The sequence below is a fragment of the Oncorhynchus tshawytscha genome, linkage group LG30 (genome assembly GCF_018296145.1).
Source record: "Oncorhynchus tshawytscha isolate Ot180627B linkage group LG30, Otsh_v2.0, whole genome shotgun sequence".
NCBI classification, from domain to species: domain Eukaryota; kingdom Metazoa; phylum Chordata; class Actinopteri; order Salmoniformes; family Salmonidae; genus Oncorhynchus; species Oncorhynchus tshawytscha.
Window position 1 is genome coordinate 32,224,390 of NC_056458.1, and position 24,392 is coordinate 32,248,781.

Sequence of the window (24,392 nt, forward strand, 5' to 3'; positions counted from 1 at the left end):
CACTATTAGCTCTGACAGGATGCAACTGTGGAAAACGCACAAAATATATGTCAAGAGTTAAAATTGTGTTTTGTGTGTTACGGTTTGATCGAGGACATAGTGGCCTCTGGGAATTTAGCCAACTGGAGACTATTAAAGTGCTTCGTTCCTCTGCCGTGCTATCAGGACAATCCATTACCTCAAGAAAATCCAGTCTGCTCTGTGCATCAGTGACTTTAGTAGTGCTGAGTGATTATTGCTTTTTGAGGTTGGTTGGTTTCGGTTCGATTATTACAAAATTCTTATGGATTTTTGGTTTTCGATGTTTAAAAAAACAAACATTAAATGCACAATACATTATGTGGGTTGAATGCTGTAACAACAGAATAAAACAAAAGTGCCACGATGGTGTGAAAATGTTTTCGATGTAGCTCATAAAAATGACAACATTCATTATTTAGGAGTTCAATTTACACAAATGAAGTAAGTTTAGTATGTCAAACAGTGGGCACAATTGATACTGATGCTCCTTGGAATCATTGGTAACCCAGTACCGGTAACTCATGACAGTACTTTTGAGTGTCCATACATAGACCAACATACTGTACTGTATAAGTGTGAATCTATTAAATAAACCATTTGGAAGTTGATTACATCTAAACTGATCGCATTGTTAGTTTTGTTTTTCTCTTCAGAGAGAGAATGGGTGGGCACTGGGCAGTACATTGCTGTTATTGTGTGAGGTCATGGCCTCATTAGGACAATTAGGGACAATCGCAGCTTTGAATCGCTGTGTTTTGGAGGATTACTTTGTGTGGATTTTGCCTTTCAATTGGGTGGCCACAGCCTGTAAGTTTGTGCTAAGACACTTTCTCCTGAGTGTATGGCACAAGTGCAGGTTAGGTAACATAGCCTTTGTTATGAAACTAGCATTGTATCCAGTAATTGGCTGAAACACAGTGGCCAGTTGGCTTCTGTAATTGGGTATTGCATTGCCTTCTATCACATGAACAAAGGCAGTATTTCATTATAATTAAGCGATAATGCCCATGAAGCCGGTGTTTGGAGGATATATTGGCACAGGTGTTGTTAGGCCCGAGATGAAGTCCAGGGTAGGCAAACCATGCCGATATTATATCCTCCAAACACCAACTTCGAGGGCATTATCACTTTTATTCAACGGGTTACCAACATAAATCAAATAATGATTGACATATTTTCATTTTTTTTTTTAATGATTTTATTCATACTATTTCATCCTTCCATGAGATCTAGTCCTGACACACATTTAGGGTTACTACCGGTTATATCGGTTAGGTTGCCAGAGACGCGACCCAGTCGTTAAGTCTTTTTGTTCTATATCTATGGACGCAACCCAGTCGTTTGTTCTAAATGTTCCATTGCAATACTGGCTGGCAACGTTCTTATCCCTTGCTTGCTAGCCAGCCAACTACGGCTAACATACAGTCACATCAAACAGTGCAGCTAGAATAATATCAAAGTATCTGCAATGTAATTTGTTTAAGCTGTTTTCTAATGAAATTTCTTTGTATATATTCATAAAAATGCGGATTCATGACTGGCTGAGAAAAGCTGCCTGTCTGTCTGTCTGTCTCGTCCCGACTCCTGACCCCTACACGTTCATTACTATGGGACAGCTGGAGCTCGAATTTCAATATTGAAACAATGTTGCAAATGTCAGAGGGACAGACAGCAAGGTTTATGCAAGTCACTGCTATTGAAAACCAATTGCTAGTCTAAAGTAAATTGGAGATAATATCTAGATGCTTTTTACAGTGGAGATCAAGTTTGTAAATTGTCTTGCTGGGCTGATGAGACAGTGGATTGTGCAGTGAGATGGAACAGAATAAATAAGAATTTCAATGTCATAGCTTTACCCGGTGGTAGCTTTGTGGAATAGACAGCGGCTAGAATGCGGTTTTAACCAATCAGCGTCCAGGATTAGACCCACCCGTTGCATAACCTGTATTATATCACACTTTGGAGTTGCTGTGATTGGTTGGTTATGACTTCTATCAGATATCATTCTTCATTTTACTGTTTCTCTGAATCCAGGTGTGGCGCAAACAGAGATGGTCGCCTCGCTTCGAGTCCTTAGGAAACTATGCAGTATTTTTAAAAAAATGTATGTACAGTTGAGGTCGGAAGTTTACATACACTTAGGTTGGAATCATTAAAACTCGTTTTTCAACCACTCCACAAATTTCTTGTTTAACAAACTATAGTTTTGGCAAGTCGGTTAGGACATCTACTTTGTGTATGACACAAGTCATTTTTCCAACAATTGTTTGCAGACAGATTATTTAACTTATAATTCACTGTATAACAATTCCAGTGGGTCAGAAGTTTACATACACTAAGTTGACTGCCTTTAAACAGCTTGGAAAATTCCAGAAAATTATGTCATGGCTTTAGAAGCTTCTGATGGGCTAATTGACATAATTTGAGTTAATTGGAGGTGTACCTGTGAATGTATTTCAAGGCCTACCTTCAAACTCAGTGTGTTTCTTCTTGACATCATGGGATAATAATCAAAAGCAATCAGCCAAGACCTCAGAAAATAAATTGTAGACCTCCACAAGTCTAGTTCATCCTTGGGAGTGATTTCCAAATGCCTGAAGGTACCACATTCATCTGTGCAAACAATAGTATGCAAATATAAATACCATGGGACCACGCAGCCGTCATACCGCTCAGGAAGGAGACGTGTTCTGTCTCCTAGAGATGAACCTACTTTGGTGCAAAACATGCAAATCAATCCCAGAACAATAGCAAAGGACCTTGTGAAGATGCTGGAGGAAACAGCTATAAAAGTATCAAAATCCACAGTAAAACGAGTCCTTATCGACATAACCTGAAAGGCCACTCAGCAAAGAAGAAGCTACTGCTCTAAACCTGCCATAAAAAAGCCAGACTACGGTTTGCAACTGCACATGGGGACATAGATCGTACTTTTGGAGAAATGTCCTCTGATCTGATGAAACAAAAATAAAATTGTTTGGCCATAATGACCATTGTTATGTTTGGAGGAAAAAGGGGGAGGCTTGCAAGCCGAAGAACACCATCCCAACCGTGACGCACGGGGGTGGCAGAATCATGTTGTGGGGGTGCTTTGCTGCAGGAGGGACTGGTGCACTTCACAAAATAGATGGCATCATTATGAAGGACAGTTATGTGGATATATTGAAGCAATAATATAAGTTAAAGCTTGGTCGCAAATGGGTTTTCCAAATGGACAATAACCCCAAGCATACTTCCAAAGTTGTGGCAAAATGGCTTAAGGACAACAAAGTCAAGGTATTGGAGTGGCCATCACAAAGCCCTGACCTCAATCCTATAGAAAATGTGTGGGCAGAACTGAAAAAGCGTGTGTGAGCGAGGATGCCTACAAACCTGACTCAGTTACACCAGCTCTGTCAGGAGGAATGGGCTAAAATTCACCCAACTTATTGTGGGAAGCTTGTGGAAGGCTACCTGAAACGTTTGATCCAAGTTAAACAATTTAAAGGCAATGCTACCGAATACTAATTGAGTGCATGTAAACTTCTGACCCACTGGAAATGTGATGAAAGAAACAAAAGCTGAAATAAATCACTCTACTATTATTCTGACATTTCACATTCTTAAAATAAGTGGTGATCCTAACTGACCTAAGACAGGGAAATTGTATTTACTTTTACTACTAGTATTTGGCTAAGGTGTATGTAAACTTAAGACTGCCACTGTATTATTTCTTACATTGTTACCCCAGGAAATCTTAAGTCTTTTTACATACAGCCCGGAAGAACTATTGGATATAAGAGTGATGTCAATTTACCAACATTGCGACCAGGAATAAGACTTTCCCGAAGCGGTGCTTCTGTTTTGGACCACCACCCAGGACAATGGATCTAATCCCAGAAGCCAACTCAAAACAACGCCGCCGCAGACGGAGTGGCCTCATGGTCAGGCTCCGAAGATGTGCACATCGCCTACTGCTCCCGAGTGTACTACTCACCATTGTCCAGTCTCTTGACAAGGTAGATGAAATTCGAGCAAGGGTTGCCTTCCAGAGACACATCAGAGATTGTAACATTCTCTGTTTCACGGAAACTTGGCTCTCTCGGAATATGTTGTCGGTATCGGTTCAGACACAGGGCTTCTCAATGCATCGCGCTAACAGAAATAAACCCCTCTCTGTGAAGAGGAAGGGCGGGGGTGTATGCTTCATGATTAATTACTCATGGTGTAATCATAACAACATACAGGAACTCAAGTCCTTCTGCTCACCCAACCTAGAATTCCTTACACTCAAATGGCGGCCATATTACCTCCCAAGAGAATTCTCGTCAGTTATCATCACAGCTGTGTACATCACAGCTGACTACAAAAAGAAAACCAGCCACGTCACGGACACTGAAGTCATGCTTCCAGACAAACTAAACACCTTCTTTGCCCACTTTGAGGATAATACAGTGCCACCGTCGCGGCCCGCTAACAAGGACTGTGCCTCCCCTCTCCTTCTCCGTGGCCGACGTGAGTAAAACATTTAAACGTGTTAACCCTCTCAAGGTTGCTGGCCCAGACGGCATCCCTAGCCGCGTCCTCAGAGCATGCACAGATCAGCTAGATGGTAGATGGTGTGTCTACGGACATATTCAATCGCTTCCTATCACAGTCTGATGGCCACCATCACCGTCAAGATGGCCACCATTGTTCCTGTACCCAAGAAGGCAAAGATAACTGAACTAAATTACTATCGCCTCATAGCACTCACTTCTGTCATAATGAAGTGCTTTGAGAGACTAGTCAAGGACCATATCACCTGCACCTTGCTGGCCACACTAGGCCCACTTCAGTTTACATACAGTTTGCCCCAACAGGACCACAGACGATGCAATCGCCATCACACTGCACTCTGCCCTATCCCATCTGGACAAGAGGAATACCCATGTATGAATGCTGTTCATTGACTACAGCTCAGCATTCAACACCATAGTACCCTCCAAGCTCATCATCAAGCTGGAGGCCCTGGTGCTCGACCCCGCCCTGTGCAATTGGGTCCTGGACTTTCTGATGGGCCGCCCCCAGGTGGTGAAGGTAGGAAACATCATCTCCACTTCGCTGACCCTCAAAACTGGGGCCCCACAAGGGTGCGTGCTCAGCCCCCTCCTGTACTCCCTGTTCACCCACGACTGCGTGGCCATGCATGCCTCCAACTCAATCATCAAGTTTGCAGACGACACAACAGTAGTAGGCTTAATTACCAACAATGACAAAACAGCTTACAGGAAGAAGGTGAGGGCACTCGGAGTGTAGTGTCAGGAAAACAACCTCTCACTCAACGTCAACAAAACAAAGGAGATGATCGTGGACTTCAGGAAACAGCAGACAGAGCACCCCCCTATCCACATCGAAGGGACAGTAGTGGAGAAGGTGGAAAGTTAAGTTCCTCATCGTAACCATCACAGACAAACTGAAATGGTCCAACTACACAGACAGTGTGGTGAAGGCGCGACAGTGCCTCTTCAACCTCAGGAGGCTGAAGAAATTTGGCTTGTCACCCAAAACCCTGACAAACTTTTACAGATGCACAATTGAGAGCATTCTGTAGGGCTGAATCACAGCCTGGTACAGAAACTGCACCGCCCTCAACCACAAGGCTCTCCAGAGGGTGGTGCGGTCTGCACAACGCATCACCGGGGGCAAACTACCTGCCCTCCAGGACACCTACAGCATCCAATGTCACAGGGAGGCCAAAAAGATCATCAAGGACAACAACCACCCGAGCCACTGCCTGTTCACACCGCTACCATTCAGAAGGCGAGGTCAGTACAGATGCATCAAAGAAGGGACCGAGAGACTGAAAAACCGCTTCTATCTCAAGGCCATCAGACTGCTAAACAGCAATCACTAACTCAGAGAGGCTTGCATTGAGACCCAATGACTGGCCACTTTAATAAATGGATCACTAGTCACTTTAAACAATGCCACTTTAATAATGTTTACATGTCTTACATTAAATCAAATCAAATCAAATTTTATTTGTCACATACACATGGTTAGCAGATGTTAATGCGAGTGTAGCGAAATGCTTGTGCTTTTAGTTCCGACAATGCAGTAATAACGAACAAGTAATCTAACTAACAATTCCCCCCAAAAAACTACTGTCTTATACACATTGTAAGGGGATAAAGAATATGTACATAAGGATATATGAATGAGTGATGGTACAGAGCAGCATAGGCAAGATACAGTAGATGATATCGAGTACAGTATATACATATGAGATGAGTATGTAAACCAAGTGGCATAGTTAAAGTGGCTAGTGATACATGTATTACATAAGGATGCAGTCGATGATATAGAGTACAGTATCTACGTATGCATATGAGATGAATAATGTAGGGTAAGTAACATTATATAAGGTAGCATTGTTTAAAGTGGCTAGTGATATATTTACATCATTTCCCATCAATTCCCATTATTAAAGTGGCTGGAGTAGAGTCAGTGTCATTGACAGTGTGTTGGCAGTAGCCACTCAGGCTACCATTACTCATATCATATGTATATAATGTATTTTACATCATCTATTGCACCTTGCCTATGCCGCTCGGCTATCGCTCATCCATATATTGATATGTACATATTCTCATTCACTCCTTTATATTTGTGTGTATCAAATCAAATCAAATTTATTTGTCACATACACATGGTTAGCAGATGTTAATGCAGGTGATACGAAATGCTTGTGCTTCTAGTTCCGACAATGCAGTAATAACCAACGAGTAATCTAACCTAACAATTCCAAAACTACTACCTTATACACACAAGTGTGAAGGGATAGGTAATTGTTGAGGAATTATTAGATTACTTGTTAGATATTACTGCATTTCGCTATACTCACATTAACATCTCCTAACCATGTGTATGTAACCAATAACATTGTATTTGATTTGAGTGTAGTTTGCTGTTGTGGATCAAACAGAGTAGGGTTAAATTGCCCATAGATGCCCATAGATAGGTCAGTTTAGAATTTTCCCCACTAATGGTTAAAGGTTAGGATTGAGGGAAGGAAAGCTGTACAAGGAACAGGTACCTGCTGGTGTCACAGCTTCAAACAACTTCGAATGCACCTAATATACTTCAGACACCAGCAGAGAACAGACAGATTTCCAACAGGGCTTTCCCTGAGATGGCAGTAGACTCCTATGGCGCTGTCTAACATGAAACATGTCCTTTGTTCTACCCCTTTTTTCATGGTCTTACACACGCACAGCATCTGCTTTGCAATGGAGAGGTCTTTTATGAGATTATGAGATTATGGACTATAATATTGGATTATCTGGGTAATCCACCCAGTAAATGGCATCTTTCAAAACATGGATCCGTTTATATTTTTATGTCTTTCATTTGATTTACAATATGTACCAGACATGTATATTACTGAGAATATGCAGGACGTTTTGCTCAAGAGGTGTCCTGTCAATAAAATAATTACTGAGTTTGAGACCTGCAATGGGGGTTACACTGTTGCCGTTAGCAAAAATTGCTACATTGGTGGCAGCGGTGGAATGCTGCCTTGGGGACCATCAGAGAGGCGTGCACATGTGATGTACTTGGTATGGAGAAGCATAGGGGCACGCTCTCCCGAAAGGAGGGATAGTGTAACAAACCTTGCCTTAGGCCTGTTACAGTCCCCCTAAAAGGGTTAAACCGTTGTTTGAGCAGTGGTTAGCAGGTCAGCCTGTTGAAGACCCGGGTTGGAGGCCCGAAAGGGGGGTTACACTGTCGCAGTTAGCAGAAATCCCTACAATATCATGGTTTAGTTTATTTTGTAAATTAGACTATTGTTGAGAATTCATAGTGACCAAATTGAGTGTGTAAGAAAAAAGGGACACACAGAGAGATGCTTTTAGAATGGTTTGTGGCCACCTTTTACCCCCCTTTGCACAGTTTGAAATACTTCCTAGGGTCCTTTATTTTGAAACTTGATTATGTCACACAGTAAAGCCACAGATGGGCCAGATGTTTCACCTGATGTGTAAATCTGAAGCATCCGGTTTGCGTTTCCAACGACTACCAGATATGGTAAAGCCCAGTGTTCGGCAGTGGGAGAAAATTGAGATGGATTTTGGCAGACATTCTGATAATTTTGTCATCGATAGAACATTTAATCTCATTACACTTTCTCTTCCCAAAACTACAATCTGTTACGGACAGAGTGGACTCCGTTTTGTAAACTTTACCATTTGCCAAAGTTTTTAAAAACGGCATTGTTTAGAAGGAGTGCAAGGGTGAATTGCGTTATTGTACGTGCACACTTCAAAGTAGGTGTTCCCTGACAGGAATGCACAACGCGCCAATACGATCTCGCTAGCTCGTGCTTGGCTCTGCCCACCTCCTTGTTCTGCCTACTGTGATTAATTTGCTCCCATTGGAAACGACAGGATGCAGTCTCTCTTGGAGTAGTTACAAAACATCTTTGGTAAAACTGTAAATTTGCAGCTGTAAGATTTACGTTATGTAAGACCGAAGAACTTGATTTTCAATTTAATTCCCCTACCCTCGCCTTCACAATACACATTCAAATGAACAGTTTCCACCCTGCGTAACACACGTCTTTTTTCATACGAAATATAGTCAGCCGATATTGAAACTCTGATTACAATATTGTCCGTAACTAAAATAGTCTATAGCCTACTCCACACACTGTCATGTGATAAGAGTAGCCTACAGAGTCGGGAAATTGTAACATTGTATCCATCATTATTCAACATCAAAGGACAGTGCACTAGAGGGGGATGTCCGGATGAAAGAAATAGCGCTACGTACTGTACACGAAAGCATATCTCCATTTGCAACAGGCGGCAGTCTATGTCAATTAGACATAGCACGGTATCCTTTACCTGGTCGGCGTGCATAAGGATTTCGGAAATTCTGGAAATCTAACGGAACTCTTTTCAGAGGTAGGTTATTTAAAGGATTAAAGTATCGGATAAAGGATTTAGATGGGATATTACTTGCATGTATGCCATTTATGAGCATTGAATATTACATATGGACATTCTTAACATTTGAATAACTTCAGTCTTACAGGATAGACGTATCTCTGACTAGTTCCCTAAACAGACAATGTGTCCAAATCGTCAATATGTTAGGGGATTTACGATTTCCTGCACGACGACTCTGTATCATAGGTGCTTTTAGCTGGAACTTGAACAACCGTCCACGTAGTATTGTATCAGGTAAACACTGTTGTTTCCCGAGGAAATTTCCGCGCCATAGGGCAGCAACTATAGACCTACTTAGGCTATACAAGCTACATCAAGGCGTTAACGTCTGCAGCCTATGGGCTACAATTCATATGCAATTATTGTTTCCAGTAACATAGAAACATTTGTCATTTTTAGCATAGTGCATGGCATGTGTGCATAATGTCATTGGTTGTCAGATAACGATCGCGTTATGTAGTTTAGGCACCAACAACAGATTATAGAAAACCCTTTTGCAATTACAGTTGAAGTCGAAAGTTTACATACACCTTCGCTAAATACATTTAAACTAAGTGTTTCACAATTCCTGACATTTAATCCTAGTAAAAATTCCCTGTCTTAGGTCAGTTAGGATCACCACTTTTTTTAAGAATGTGAAATGTCAGAATAATAGGAGATAATGATTTATTTCAGCTTTTATTTCTTTCATCACTTTCCCAGTGGGTCAGAAGTTTACATACACTCAATTAGTATTTGGTAGCATTGCCTTTAAGTTGTTTAACTTGGGTCAAACGTTTCGGGTAGCCTTCCACAAGCTTCCCACAATAAGTTGGGTGAATTTTGGCCCATTCCTCCTGACAGAGCTGGTGTAACTGAGTCAGGTTTGTAGGCATCCTCGCTTGCACACGCTTTTTCAGTTCTGCCCACACATTTTCTATAGGATTGAGGTCAGGGCTTTGTGATGGCCACTCCAATACCTTGACTTTGTTGTCCTTAAGCCATTTTGCCACAACCTATGCTTGGGAAGTATGCTTGTGGTGATTGTCCATTTGGAAGACCTATTTAACTTCCTGACTGATGTCTTGAGATGTTGCTTCAATATATCCATTTTCCATCCTCATGATGCCATCCATTTTATGAAGTCCCTCTTGCAGCAAAGCACCCCCACAACATGATGCTGCCACCTCCATGCTTCACGGTTGGGATGGTGTTCTTCGGTTTGCAAGCCTCCCCCTTTTTCCTCCAAACATAAGGATGGTCATTATGGCCAAACAGTTCTATTTTTGTTTCATCAGGCCAGAGGACATTTCTCCAAAAGTACGATCTTTGTCCCCATGTGCAGTTGCAAAATGTAGTCTGGCTTTTTTATGGCGGTTTTGGAGCAGTGGTCTCTTCCTTGCTGAGTAGCCTTTCAGGTTATGTCGATGTTGTTTGTACAGATGAATGTGGTACCTTCAGGCGTTTGGAAATTGCTCCCAAGGATGAACCAGACTTGTGGAGGTCTACAATTTTTTTTCTGAGGTCTTGGCAAAGAGGCACTGAGTTTGAAGGCACTGAGTTTGAATACATCCACAGGGACACCTCCAATTGACTCAAATGATGTTAATTAAAGCCATGGAAGCTTCTAAAGCCAAGGGATTTTCCAGGCTGTTTAAAGGCACAGTCAACTTAGTGTATGTAAACTTCTGACCCACTGGAATTGTGATACAGTTAGTTATAAGCGAAATAATCCGTCTGTAAACAATTGTTGGAAATATTACTTGTCATGCACAAAGTAGATGTCCTAACCAACTTTCCCAAACTATAGTTTGTTAACAAGAAATTTGTGGAGTGGTTGCAAAACAATTTTTAATGATTCCGACCTAATTGTATGTAAACTTCCAACTTCAACTGTATATTAATAAGAACATTAAAAAAATGTATACCAACAATAGTTTATTTTTTTGTGAAATTTCTTTAATTTAATTTAGTCATTTTACAGAGGGGGATTACAGGTACAAAAACAAGCAAAGAAATGCATACAAAATAACCCCAATCCATTCCCCATCCACCCTCCTGCATCCTCCCCACCCGGAAACCATGCCCCACTTACCCTACCCAAAGAAAGCATGCCTCTCACTCCTTCCCATTCCACCCACCAAACAAGGTTGCTTACCAGTCCCACTCCCACCCATCCATCCCCAGAGTCTCAATTGTTCCTTGACTAGCACATTCATTCTCGTTGTCGATAATTGTATTGTTATAACTTCTAGTAGTAACTGTATCCCCTGGTTAAATGGGAAAGAATGAGGTACCATTTAGACCATCCCAAAAATCGCTGCAGTGAGGCCTGCCAGCAATACTTTTCTCTGATTGATTGAGAGATTCAAGGTGCTATCATTGTCAGATAAAATAATAGGTGCAAAGCTTTGAATATTTAAATTCATCCACCCCGAAATGAATGTTGTAACTTTGCCCCAGAAGTAATTTTAAGTGCAGGGCACTCCCACATCATATGAAGGAATGTGCCTACCTGATTTAGGGGACACAGTGAATAGTTGGGAGTTGGGACCAAAATACACAGTCTGTGAACACATTTATGTACACATTTATGGTTCGGATTAGGGGATGCCATGGTCTTATTTTTCCATATTATGTTCTAGTTAAAGGGTTTTTCAGATTCAATTAGATCTGTTGACCATACTTTTTTAAATGGCTAGCTCAGCATATGAACTTTCCAAAAATATGTTTTGACTTTAAAGCAAGGAGATGTTTCTATTTTGATATTGTGAAAGAAAACATTTGACAGTCAAAATGATTTGTTTTTGGATAAATTGTTATACAGTGCTATTCCAGTAATCCATGGCTAATCTCTTTCTTTGTCATTTGACAGTAAACATAATAGATGGTGGTCAACTAACACATAGTAGTCCACTAGCCCACAATCAAGGTAGAAGTTAGTGAGTTGTGGATCCCTCAGAGGGAAATCCCCAAATTCAGAGACGGTAACCATCCCAAACTGAAGCATTGTGAAAATTACGATGTCTGTCAGAATGGGGCTTGTCCTTCGCCTAGCCTGTAATCACGTACCTAGTATGGTTTGATTGATTCATAATCTAGGCCTACAGCAGTTGTTAAATGTTTGGGAGCCAGGTTTAAGGTTAGACACGACTTCTTTTTACTCATTGTCCTTCTCCACCATCTCTACCTTTTGTGATGAAGGCGGGGCTTGAAGGCTCGAGCGGGGCTTGAATCCGGGACCTTGTGAAATCTGAAACCCCTTGACAAGATCAAATCCAATTTTATTTGTCACATGCACTGAATACAACTGGTGTAGACCTCTCTCTCTCTCTCTCTCTCTCTCTCTCTCTCTCTCACTCTTTTCTCTCTCTCTCTCTCTCTCTCTCTCTCTCTCTCTCTCTCTCTCTCTCTCTCTTTCTCTTTCTCTTTCTTTCTCTCGCGTGTGTGATCGTGATGGCATTGTGTGTGTGAGCCATGGCCCCCTCTCTGACCACCCTGGGGAAGCTGCCTGTGGTGCGCTGTCGGCTGCTGCAGCGCTACGAGCACCAGCCCTTTGTCTCATGCCTGGCCGGACTCTACGGCTGTCAATGGAGACGCTACCAGAGGACCCACGCCACGCCGGGAGACTGCTGCTGCACCAAGGTCAGGGATGTCAGGGTTCAAGCAGGGACGGGATGGGGGGATTGAGTTCCCAAGTGAGATCATTTGATGGGAAAAGCTGTTTTTGTTTGTTGAATATCTGGTCATTTCACAGGATGGTTTTATACCCCTGACAGAGACTATACTCACACACACTACTACTACACTGTACTCTCTCTCACTCACATGCACAACATGCATGCGTGCCCACACACAAGTTATCTGTTTCTTTTTCTCCCTCACTCTGTCAATATCTTTCATGGCTTACATAACTTTTACTGTGACAGTTTTACAATCACTGTTTAGCCAGTAAGGAGCTTTTCTTCACATTGCTCTCTCCCCAGAGTTCAAAGTGCACTCCCTCAACTGTATGGAAAGCATTCTAGGCAATACATGCATACATTCAGCCCTTTCAAAGAATAGCACTCTCTTATGTTTTGTAAGAGCATTTATTGGAAAATTCCACCCATCTTTTGGTATTTGTTTCATTGTTCCACTGTTGATGTAGTCCCAAAAATGTTTTGCATGTCAGCAATCAACTTTTCAAGATATATAACTTTCAAAATACAGAAATACCGGCTATATTTTGAAAGTTATATATCTTGAAAACTTGATTGCTGACATGCTAAACATTTTTGGGACTACAGCAACAATGGACTAATAGTTTCTGGGTGGAGTTTTCCTTTAAATGCTGCAAAACAACAACTTGCTGTGTGACAATCCATTGACTAATGTTAGCCCAGGCTTGAGTTGTTTACCTCATATGTCAGGGGAAAACACAAATAGAAGTGAAAAAGGTTTGGCGAAGGTAGTGGCTCTGGCCATGAATTCCTGCCTTGCCACCAATACGTTGTGGGTTCAAACCTCATCACTGGTAATTACTTGTTAGTGTACATTTCCATGCCAACAGTATATGGGTTGTGCACTTGTTATGAAGTCACTATGTGGGATTTATTGTGTCTCTCTCCCCTGCAGTTGGAATGTGCCAGCTTTGCACTCCTCATCGTGACATTCTGTCTCACACTGGTCTTCCTCTACTTCTGGAGTGAAGCTCAGAATGACTACAATGATTTTGACTGGTAGGTCTGACTATTACATATTCACAATGTAATGTAAACACAAATCTAAGTATGAACAAGCATTCAAATATATAAGAACTCAAACACACACACACACACACACACACACACACACACACACACACACACACACACACACACACACACACACACACACACACACACACACACACACACACACACACACACACACACACACACACACACACACACACACACACACACACGTGCAAGGCCAGACCACAACTCTGTGGCAGCAGTGGTAGCAGCAGGAGTATGTCATTGAGATTTAGTGGTGTTCCTGTCAGGAGAATCTCCTCTCCTGCATCACATTAACAACATTACCTCCTACTGTATAGCCACAACTCTTGCTATTGACTATTTGAAAAAGTTATAAAAAGCTTGCCCTGTTCTTTCCATCAGGCTGCACACAATATTCTCTCATCAAGCAATCATATTTTCACCCATCAGACTATTCTAAATGTAATCTTGTCTTTACTAATATGTAACATTTGTTTCGATTTGGAATGGTGCATTATCAAATGGGCAGGAACAAGGGAACAGGGGCAGGGGGGAAAAGACATGTCATCCGTATGCACTGGAATAGTGAATGGAGGCTGCTTTCCCTTAGTTTAAATTATACTGGGTAGGCTCCTCTGGTTTTATAACATAGTGGAGCAGCTTAGAAATGGACTTACAGTAGCAGCTGGGATTCTTCTCTTTTTAGTGGCAACCATCAAAAGTCTGCGTTCACACAGGATTGTGGAAATGTCTGGGCAAATAAGAACCCTTCTTTCATTTCACACATTAACCACTGTTTGAGGAGCAGGTGATATTCCGCCCAAACTCTATGTCATGGGCTCCCCAACCATGTTTCTAAAGCTACCCAGTGCTTAATTTGGGACCAAACCATGAGAAATCTGTACAGGAACATTGATAGTAACAACGAAACATATTTAATTAAACTGGTGACAGGCCCCATCTCTGCACGCTTGAGAAAGGAATAAGACGAGAGAGGAGGAGATATTCTGTGGCTAAAGGTATTGTCAGCCTATTAATTATAAAACTATAAAAAAAGGCCCTATTACTAGGCTATTCAAAATCAAATACAAAATTCACTATAATTGTAGGCTAACTCGCTAAACCAACCTGCACAATCAATGAACCAACAGCATCACCTAGGCCTATACATTCTCTCCCAGACGCATGGATAGAAAGTTTGGAGCGTAGCACAAGGTAACCAGTCCATCCAGTATGCCTAATAATACAGTCCACACTCAGACTATTACTATCTTTTTTTTGTTTTGGAGTATAGGCTAGACCAATTATGTACCAAAGACATCTTAAATCTATGCATTTTGTTATGTTTTTCTGGCATGTATAATATGCGGTAGGCTATTAGGTTATGTATTGTATAACCGCACAATCATTATTTTTTAAATCTTTTTTTTTGTGCTCATATACAGTGCCTTCAGAAAGTATTCACACCCCTTGACTTGTGTTACAGACTGAATTTAACATTGATAACATTTACATTATTTGTCACTTTCCTACACACAATACCCTATAATGTAAAAGTGGAATTATGTTTTTTTTTTAATGTTTATAAATTCATTACAAATGTACGCTGAAATGTCTTGAGTCAAAAAGTATTCAAACCCTTTGTTATGGCAATTTGCAAGCCTAAGTTCAGGAGTACAAATTTGCTTAAAAAGTAAATGACTCACTCTGTGTGCAATAATAGTGCTTAACATGATTTTTGAATGACTACCTCATCTCTGTACCCCACACATACCATTTTTTTGTTGGGTCCCTCAGTTGAGAAGTGAATTTCAAACACAGATTCAACCACAAAGTCGAGGGAGGTTTTCCAATGCCTCGCAAAGAAAGGCCCCATTGGTAGATGGGTAAAAATACAAAAGCAGACATTGACTATCCTTTAGACCATGGTGAAATTATGAATTACACTTTGGATGGTGTATCAATACACCCTGTCACTACAAAGATACAGGTGTACTTCCTTCTTGCCAGAGAGGAAGGAAACTGCTCAGGGATTTCACAATGAGGCCAATGGTGACTTTACAACAATTACAGTGTTTAATGGCTGATAGGAGAAAACTGAAAATGGATCAACAACGTAGCTACTCCACAATACCAACTTAATTGACAGAGTGAAAAGAAGGAAGCCTGTTTGTAACAAGGCACTAAAGTAATACTGCAAAAAATGTGGCAAAACAATTCACTTTTTGTCCTGAATAAGAACTTTTATGTTTGGGGAAAATCCAATATAACTCATTACTGAGTACCACTCTCTATATTGTCAAGCATAGTGGTGGCTGCATCATGTTATGGGTATGCTTGTAATCGTTAAGGACTAGGGAGTTTTTTTAGGATAAAAATACATGGAATTGAGCTAAGCACAGGCAAAATCCTAGGGGAAAATCTGGTTGTCTGCTTTCCACCAGACTCTGGGAGATTAATTCACCTTTCAGCAGGACAATAACCTAAAACACAAGACCAAATCTACACCGGCGTTGCTTACCAAGAAGACAATGAATGTTCCTGAGTGACCGATTTACAGTTTTGACTAAATCTACTTGAAAATCTATGGCAAGACCTGAAAATTATGTCTAGCAATTATCTTTTTTATTTTTTATGTATTTTTTGTTGTTGAATTTTACCCCGTTTTTCTCCCCAATTTCGTAGTGTCCAATTGTTAGTAGCTACTATCTTGTCTCATCGCTACAACTCCCGTACGGGCTCGGGAGAGACGAAGGTTGAAAGTCATGCGTCCTCCGATACACAACCCAACCAAGCCACACTGCTTCTTAACACAGAGCGCCTCCAACCCGGAAGCCAGCCGCACCAATGTGTCGGAGGAAACACCGTGCACCTGGCCTGCCACAGGAGTCGCTGGTGCGCGATGAGACAAGGATATCCCTACTGGCCAAACCCTCCCTAACCCGGACGACGCTAGGCCAATTGTGCGTCGCCCCACAGACCTCCCAGTTGCGGCCGGCTGCGACAGAGCCTGGGCGCAAACCCAGAGTCTCTGGTGGCACAGCTAGCGCCGCGATGCAGTGCCCTAGACCACTGCGCCACCCGGGAGGCCATGTCTAGCAATTATCAAGAAACAATTTGACAGAGCTTGAAGAATTTTGAAAAGAATAATGGTCAAATGTTGCACAATCCAGGTGTGGAAAGCTCTTAGAGACATACCCAGAAAGAGTTACAGCTGTAATCACTGCCAAAGGTGCTTCTACAAAGTATTGACTTGGGTGTGAATACTTACAGTGGGGCAAAAAAGGTGTCTTTTATACTGATAACAAGTTCAAACAGGAGCAATTAATACAGGTAAAAGGGGGAAGGACAGAGGAGCCTCTTAAAGAAGAAGTTACAGGTCTGTGAGAGCCAGAAATCTTGCTTGTTTGTAGGTGACCAAATACTTATTTTCCACCATAATTTGCAAATAAATTCATTAAAAATCCTACAATGTGATTTTCAGGATTTTTTTTCTCATTTTGTCTGTCATAGTTGAAGTGTACCTATGATGAAAATTACAGGCCTCTCTCATATTTTTAAGTGGGAGAACTTGCACAATTGGTGGCTGACTAAATACTTTTTTGCCCCATTGTATGTAAATGATATATTTCTTTATTTAATTTTCAATAAATGTGCAAACATTTCTAAAAATATGTTTTCACTTTGTCATTATGGGGTATCGTGTGTGTGTTTTTAGATGGGTGAAAACAATTATGTTTAATCCATTTAGAATTCAGGCTGTAACACAACAAAATGTGGAATAAGTCAAGGGGTATGAATATTTTCTGAAGGCACAGTACCGGCGTATGCATAAGCTCTAATATGTGTATAAGTGATTTACATTCAACGTCTTAAATGCTTTAAATTAATCATCACCTTAGAAAGCGCTGTCAATTTCATTATTTTACTTTGAAACAACATCAATTGTGTTGTTTGGAACAACATCCACGAGGACCATGTTTTCCAGTTTCACCCTGTTGTTGAACTTCATTCTTCAAATTGATCATCTCAGCGAGGTCGAAAAATGCAGCCTAACAGTGAATTAAAAACATGATACTGTTGATAAGTGTTTAATGATGATGATTTTTGATTACATTTGCATTGATGTCAGAGTGTTTAGAGGGATAATTGAGCCCTAAGTACCCCACACACACACATCCCCACTCTCATCGCCATCCTTGCTCTCGCTCTCTCGCTCGCTCGCTTCCTTCCGATTTTCTCTCTCTTTCTCCAGGTTTAACTTTGGGAACCTGGGTTTCTGGTTCCCCTGGTCTGTGGTGTTACTGGTCATCGCTGCCGCCTTCTTCAGCTACATCACTCTGCTGCTGGTGAGGGGTGTGTGTTTGTTTGTGGGGCTCCACAAGGGGGGTTGGAGGGCATGCATAAATCAGTCACAGATCAATCTGGGGATCCCCCCAGGAATATACTGTACTATACTGAACCATAGCTATACTGTACTGTACCAGGGATATACTGTATTGAACCAGAGCTATACATCAAATAAAATTGTATTTGTCACGTGCTGAATATAACAGGTGTAGTAGACCTTACAGTGAAATGCTTACTTACAAGCCCCTAACCAATAATGCAGTTTTAAGAAAATACTTAAAATACCTAAAAGTAAGAGATAAAAAAAATAAAAAAACAATAGCAGGGCTACCGGTACCGGTACAGAGTCAATGTGAAGGGGCACCGTTGTCGAGGTAATTAAGGTAATATGTACATGTAGGTTATTAAAGTGACTATGCATAGATAACAACAGAGAGTAGCAGCGGTGTAGAAGGGGGGGAAATGCAAATAGTCTGGGTAGCCATTTGATTAGATGTTCAGGAGTCTTATGGCTTGGTGGGATAGAAGCTGTTTAGAAGCCTCTTGGACCTGGACTTGGCACTCCGGTACCGCCTGCCATGATTGCAGAGAGAACAGTCTATGACTAGGGAGGCTGGAGTCTTTGACAATTTTTTTTGTCTCAGACACCGCCTGGTATAGAGGTCCGGATGGCAGGATGCTTGGCCCCGGTGATGTACTGGGCCGTATGCACTACCCTCTGTAGTGCCTTGCAGTCGGAGGCTGAGCAGTTGCCATACTAGGGGCAGTGATGCAACCAGTCAGAATGCTCTCAATGGTGCAGCTGTAGAACCTTTTGAGGATCTGAGGACCCATGCCAAATCTTTTCAGTCTCCTGAGGGGGAATAGGTTTTGTTGTGCCCTCTTCACGATTGTCTTGGTGTGCTTGGACCATGTTAGTTTGTTGGTGATGTGGACGGAAAGGAACTTGAAGCTCTCAACCTGCTCCACTACAGTCCCGTCTATGAGAATGGGGGTGTGCTCGGTCCTCCTTTTCCTGTAGTCCACAATCATTTCCTTTGTCTTGATCACATTGATGGAGAGGTTGTTGTCCTTGCACCACATGGTCAGGTCTCTGACCTCCTCCCTATAGGCTGTCTCATCGTTGTCGCTGATCATGCTTACCACTGTTGTGTCATTGGCCAACTTAATGATGGCGTTTGAGTCGTGCCTGGACATGCAGTCATGAGTGAATAGGGAGTACAGGAGGGGACTGAGCATGCACACCTGAGGGGCCTCCATGTTGAGGATCAGCGTGGCGATTGTGTTGTTACCTACACTTACTACCTGGGGTCTGCCCGTGATCCTGGGGTCAGTCCAGGATCCAGTTGCAGAGGGAGGTTATTAGTCCCAGAGTCCTTAGTGATGAGAACTGTACTGTATACTGTACTGTACCACGAATATACTCTAGTGTACTGAGCCAGAGCTGTATTGTAACAGGAATATACTATACTATACTGTACCAGAGCTGTACTGTACCAGGAATATACTGTACTATACTGAACCATAGCTGTACTTTACCAGGGCTTTACTGTACTGTACTGAACCAGAGTTATATTGTACTCTACCATGAATATACTGTACTATACTGTACTAGGCATATACTGTACTGTACCAGGAATATACTGTACTGAACCAGAGCTATACTGTACTGAACCAGAGCTGTACTGTACCAGGAATATACTGTACTGAACCAGAGCTTTACTGTACTGAAACAGAGCTGTACTGTACCAGGAATATACTGTACTGAACCAGAGCTTTACTGTACTGAAACAGAGTTGTACTGTACCAGGAATATACTGTACTGAACTGAACCAGAGCTATACTGTACTGTACCAGGAATGTAATGAACTGAACCAGAGCTATACTGTACTGTAACAGGAATGTACTGTACTGAACCAGAGCTATACTGTACTGTACCAGGAATGTACTGAACTGAACCAGAGCTATACTGTACTGTACCAGGAATGTACTGAACTGAACCAGAGCTATACTGTACTGTACCAGGAATGTAATGAACTGAACCAGAGCTATACTGTACTGTACCAGGAATGTAATGAACTGAACCAGAGCTATACTGTACTGTACCAGGAATGTAATGAACTGAACCAGAGCTATACTGTACTGTACCAGGGATATACTGTACTAAACCAGAGCTATACTGTACTGTACCAGGAATGTACTGTACTGAACCAGAGTTGTACTGTACTGAACCAGAGCTATACTGTACTGTACCAGGGATATACTGTATTGAACCAGAGCTTTACTGTACCAGGAATATACTGTACCAGGGATATACTGTACTGTACCAGGGATATACTGTATTGAACCAGAGCTTTACTGTGCCAGGAATATACTGTACCAGGGATATACTGTACTATACAGTACCAGGGTTATACTGTACTTAGCTCTCTGATGGTGTGTGTGTTTTAATTTGTAGCTGTTGGCTGTATGTCTGCTGTCAGAGGGACAGAAGCTGTACCTACACTGGGGCCACAAGGTAACGTCCACATGCCTTCCCCTGCCCAATTTCAACTTCCTCTGCCTACTTCTCTATATCGTGTTTCCTATCCTCCCTGTCTCTCCTAGACATCCTCTTTGCTCTTATAAACTTTAGAATCATCCCATCCATTTTTCCATGTATAGATGAAATGAATGACTTTAGCTAGATTAAATTGCTGACTGCCTGGTAGAAGAAAAGACTGATGAAATGCTGAATGCTGCAGATTTATGGATAGATCCTGAAAAAATGAAGTGAAAATTAATTGTGCTCAGCTCAGTGCAAAATGAAATGCTCATTAGTGTGAAAAGGGTAAGGTGCCAATGGTTGTCTGTTGTCCTAACTGTACTAATCCTCCGGATGTGTTGCCAGATTGGGGTCCTGGTGAGTCTAGCCTTCTCCATTCTTGCCATAGCAGTGCTGTCTGACCTATGTAGCAAAGAGTGGACCACTCTTCTCCTCTCTTTCCAGGTGGGGCCTCCCTTCTTTCTTCTATTATGTTCATATCTCTCTCTTTATTTTCTCTTTACTTCACCTCCTGCAATATGTTTGTTCTTAATAGGTGACGGCACCATATTTACACGTGGGAGGAGTCTTGCTGATGACACTCCTTTCCTGGCCAATAGCCTTGCATTTCTACCACATCAATAGGAAAGGTGAGACTTGTGATTGAGTAGGTGGGGCTTGTTTGAGCAGCTGTATACATAATATGCTAATTACAGAGTAGAATAAGGCAAATACTGACTTCAATTGTTGACTTCCGGCGCCGACAGAGATGGCCGCCTCACTTCGCATTCCTAGGAAACTATGCAGTATTTTGTTTTTTATGTGTTATTTCTTACAATGTTACCCCAGAAAATCTTAGGTTTTATTACATACAGTCGGGAGGAACTATTGGATATAAGAGCAACGTCAACTCACCAACACTACGACCAGGAATGCGACTTTCCCGAAGCGGATCCTCTGTTTGGCCTACCACCCAGGACAATGGATTGGACCCAGCCAGCGACGGCGCCGTAGAAGGGGCAGACGGAGCGGTCTTCTGGTCAGGCTCCGTAGACGGGCACATCGCGCACCGCTCCTGAGCATACTACTCGCCAATGTCCAGTCTCTTGAAAACAAGGTAGACGAAATCCGAGCAAGGGTAGCATTCCAGAGAAACATCAGAGACTGTAATGTTCTTTGCTTCACGGAAACATGGCTCACTCGAGAAACACTATCTGCGTCGGTACAACCACCTGGTTTCTTCACACATCGCACCGACAGAAACAAGCATCTCTCTGGTAAGAAGAAGGGCGGGTGTGTATGCCTTATGATTAGCGAGACGTGGTGTGATCATAACAACATACAGGAACTCAAGTCCTTCTGTTCACCTGACTTAGAATTCCTCACCATCAAATGCCGACCGCATTATCTACCAAGAGAATTCTCTTCAATCATAATCACAGTCATGTATATTCCCCTCCCTAAGCAGACACATCGACGGCCCTGAAAGAACTTCATTCGACTCTATGTAAACTGGATCCACATATCCTGAGGCTGCATTTATTGTAGCTGGGGATTTTACAAGGATAATCTGAAAACTAGGCTCTCCAAATTCTATCAGCATATCGGTTGTGCTACCAGGGCTGGCAAAACCCTAGACCATTGTTATTCTAACTTCCCTGATGCATATAAGGCCCTCCCCGGCCCTCCCTTTGGAAAAGGTGACCACGACTCCATTTTGTTGCTCCCAGCCTATAGACAGAAACGAAAACAGGAAGCTCCCGTGCTCAGGTCTGTTCAACGCTGGTCCGACCAATCGGATTCCACGCTTCAAGATTGCTTCGATCACGTAGACTGGATATGTTCCGCATTGCGACGAACAACAACATTGACGAATACACTGATTCTGTGAGCGAGTTTATTAGCAAGTGCATTGGTGATGTCGTACCCACAGCGTCTATTAAAACATTCCCCAACCAGAAAATGTGGATTGATGGCAGCAGTCGTGCAAAAGTGAAAGCGCGAACCACTGCTTTTAATAAGGGCAAGGTGACCGGAAACATGACCGAATACAAACAGTGTAGCTATTCCCTCCGCAAGGCAATCAAACAAGCTAAGCGTCAGTATAGAGACAAAGTGGAGTCGCAATTCAACGGCTCAGACATGAGAGGTATGTGGCAGGGTCTACAGTCAATCACGGACTACAAAAGAAAAACCAGCACCGTCGCAGACCAGGATGTCTTGCTCCCAGACAGACTAAACAACTTTTGCTCGCTTTGAGGACAATACAGTGCCACTGACATGGCCCGCTACCAAAACCTGTGGGCTCTCCTTCACTGTAGCATATGTGAGTGAAGCATTTAAATGTGTTAACCCTCGCAAGGCTGCAGGCCCAGATGGCATCCCCGGCTGCGTCCTCAGAGCATGCGCAGACCAGCTGGCTGGTGTGTTTACGGACATATTCAATCAATCCTTATCCCAGTCTGCTGTTCCCACATGCTTCAAGAGGGCCACCATTGTTCCTGTTCCCAAGAAAGCTAAGGTAACTTAGCTAAATGACTACCGCCCTGTAGCACTCACTTCCGTCATAATGAAGTGCTTTGAGAGACTAGTCAAGGACCTTATCACCTCCACCCTACCTGACACCCTAGACCCACTCCAATTTGCTTACCGCCCTAATAGGACCACAGACGACGCCATTACACTGCACACTGCCCTAACTCATCTGGACAAGAGGAATACCTATGTAAGAATGCTGTTCATCGATTACAGCTCAGCATTTTACACCATAGTAACCTCAAAACTCGTCATTAAGCTCAAGACCCTGGGTCTCGACCCCGCCCTGTGCAACTGGGTCCTGGACTTCCTGACGGGCCGCCCCCAGGTGGTGAGGGTAGTTAACAACATCTCCACCCCGCTGATCCTCAACACTGGGGCCCCACAAGGGTGCGTTCTCAGTCCTCTCCTGTACTCCCTGTTCACCTACGACTGCGTGGCCATGCACGCCTCCAACACAATCATCAAGTTTGCAGACGACACAACAGTGGTAGGCTTGATTACCAACAACAACGAGACGGCCTACAGGGAGGAGGTGAGGGCCCTCGGAGTGTGGTGTCAGGAAAATAACCTCACACTTAATGTCAACAAAACAAAGGAGATGATTGTGGACTTCAGGAAACAGCAGAGGGAGCAACCCTCTATCTACATTGACGGGACAGTAGTGGAGAGGGTGGAAAGTTTTAAGTTCCTCGGCGTACACATCACGGACAAACTGAAATGGTCCACCCACACAGACAGCGTGGTGAAGAAGGTGCAGCAACGCCTCTTCAACCTCAGGAGGCTGAAGAAATTTGGCTTGTCACCACCAAAAACACTCACAAACCTTTACAGAGGCACAATAGAGAGCACCCTGTCGGGCTGTATCACCGCCTAGTACGGCAGCTGCGCAGCCAATAACCATAAGGCTCTCCAGAGGGTTGTGAGGTCTGCACAAAACATCACCGGGTGCAAACTACCTGCCCTCCAGGACACCTACACCACCCGATGTCACAGGAAGGCCAAAAAGATAATCAAGGACAACAACCACCCGAGCCACTGCCTGTTCACCCCACTATCATCCAGAAGGCGAGGTTAGTACAGGTGCATCAAAGTGGGGACCGAGAGACTGAAAATCAGCGTCTATCTCAAGACCATCAGACTGTTTATTTCTTTATTTAACCTTTATTAACTAGGCAAGTCAGTTAAGAACAAATTCTTATTTACAATGACAGCCTAGTTAACTGCCTGTTCAGGGGCAGAACAACAGACATGTACCTTGTCAGCTCG

The 24,392-nt window shown here is 42.6% G+C and overlaps 1 protein-coding gene across 1 annotated transcript in view; it reads left to right on the forward strand.

Annotated features, from left to right (window-relative positions):
• Nucleotides 1-8,715: 8,715 nt before the first annotated feature.
• The window catches only part of LOC112228400 (glycerophosphodiester phosphodiesterase domain-containing protein 5), a 31,681-nt gene continuing 16,004 nt past the window's right edge, over nucleotides 8,716-24,392 (forward strand). Inside the window, exons 1-7 of the mRNA XM_024393693.2 lie at nucleotides 8,716-8,948; nucleotides 12,448-12,617; nucleotides 13,590-13,693; nucleotides 17,970-18,063; nucleotides 20,523-20,582; nucleotides 20,955-21,053; nucleotides 21,145-21,238. Coding sequence (XP_024249461.2) covers nucleotides 12,450-12,617; nucleotides 13,590-13,693; nucleotides 17,970-18,063; nucleotides 20,523-20,582; nucleotides 20,955-21,053; nucleotides 21,145-21,238 — 619 coding nt within the window. The 5' untranslated portion in view covers nucleotides 8,716-8,948; nucleotides 12,448-12,449. The remainder of the gene's footprint in view (nucleotides 8,949-12,447; nucleotides 12,618-13,589; nucleotides 13,694-17,969; nucleotides 18,064-20,522; nucleotides 20,583-20,954; nucleotides 21,054-21,144; nucleotides 21,239-24,392) is intronic.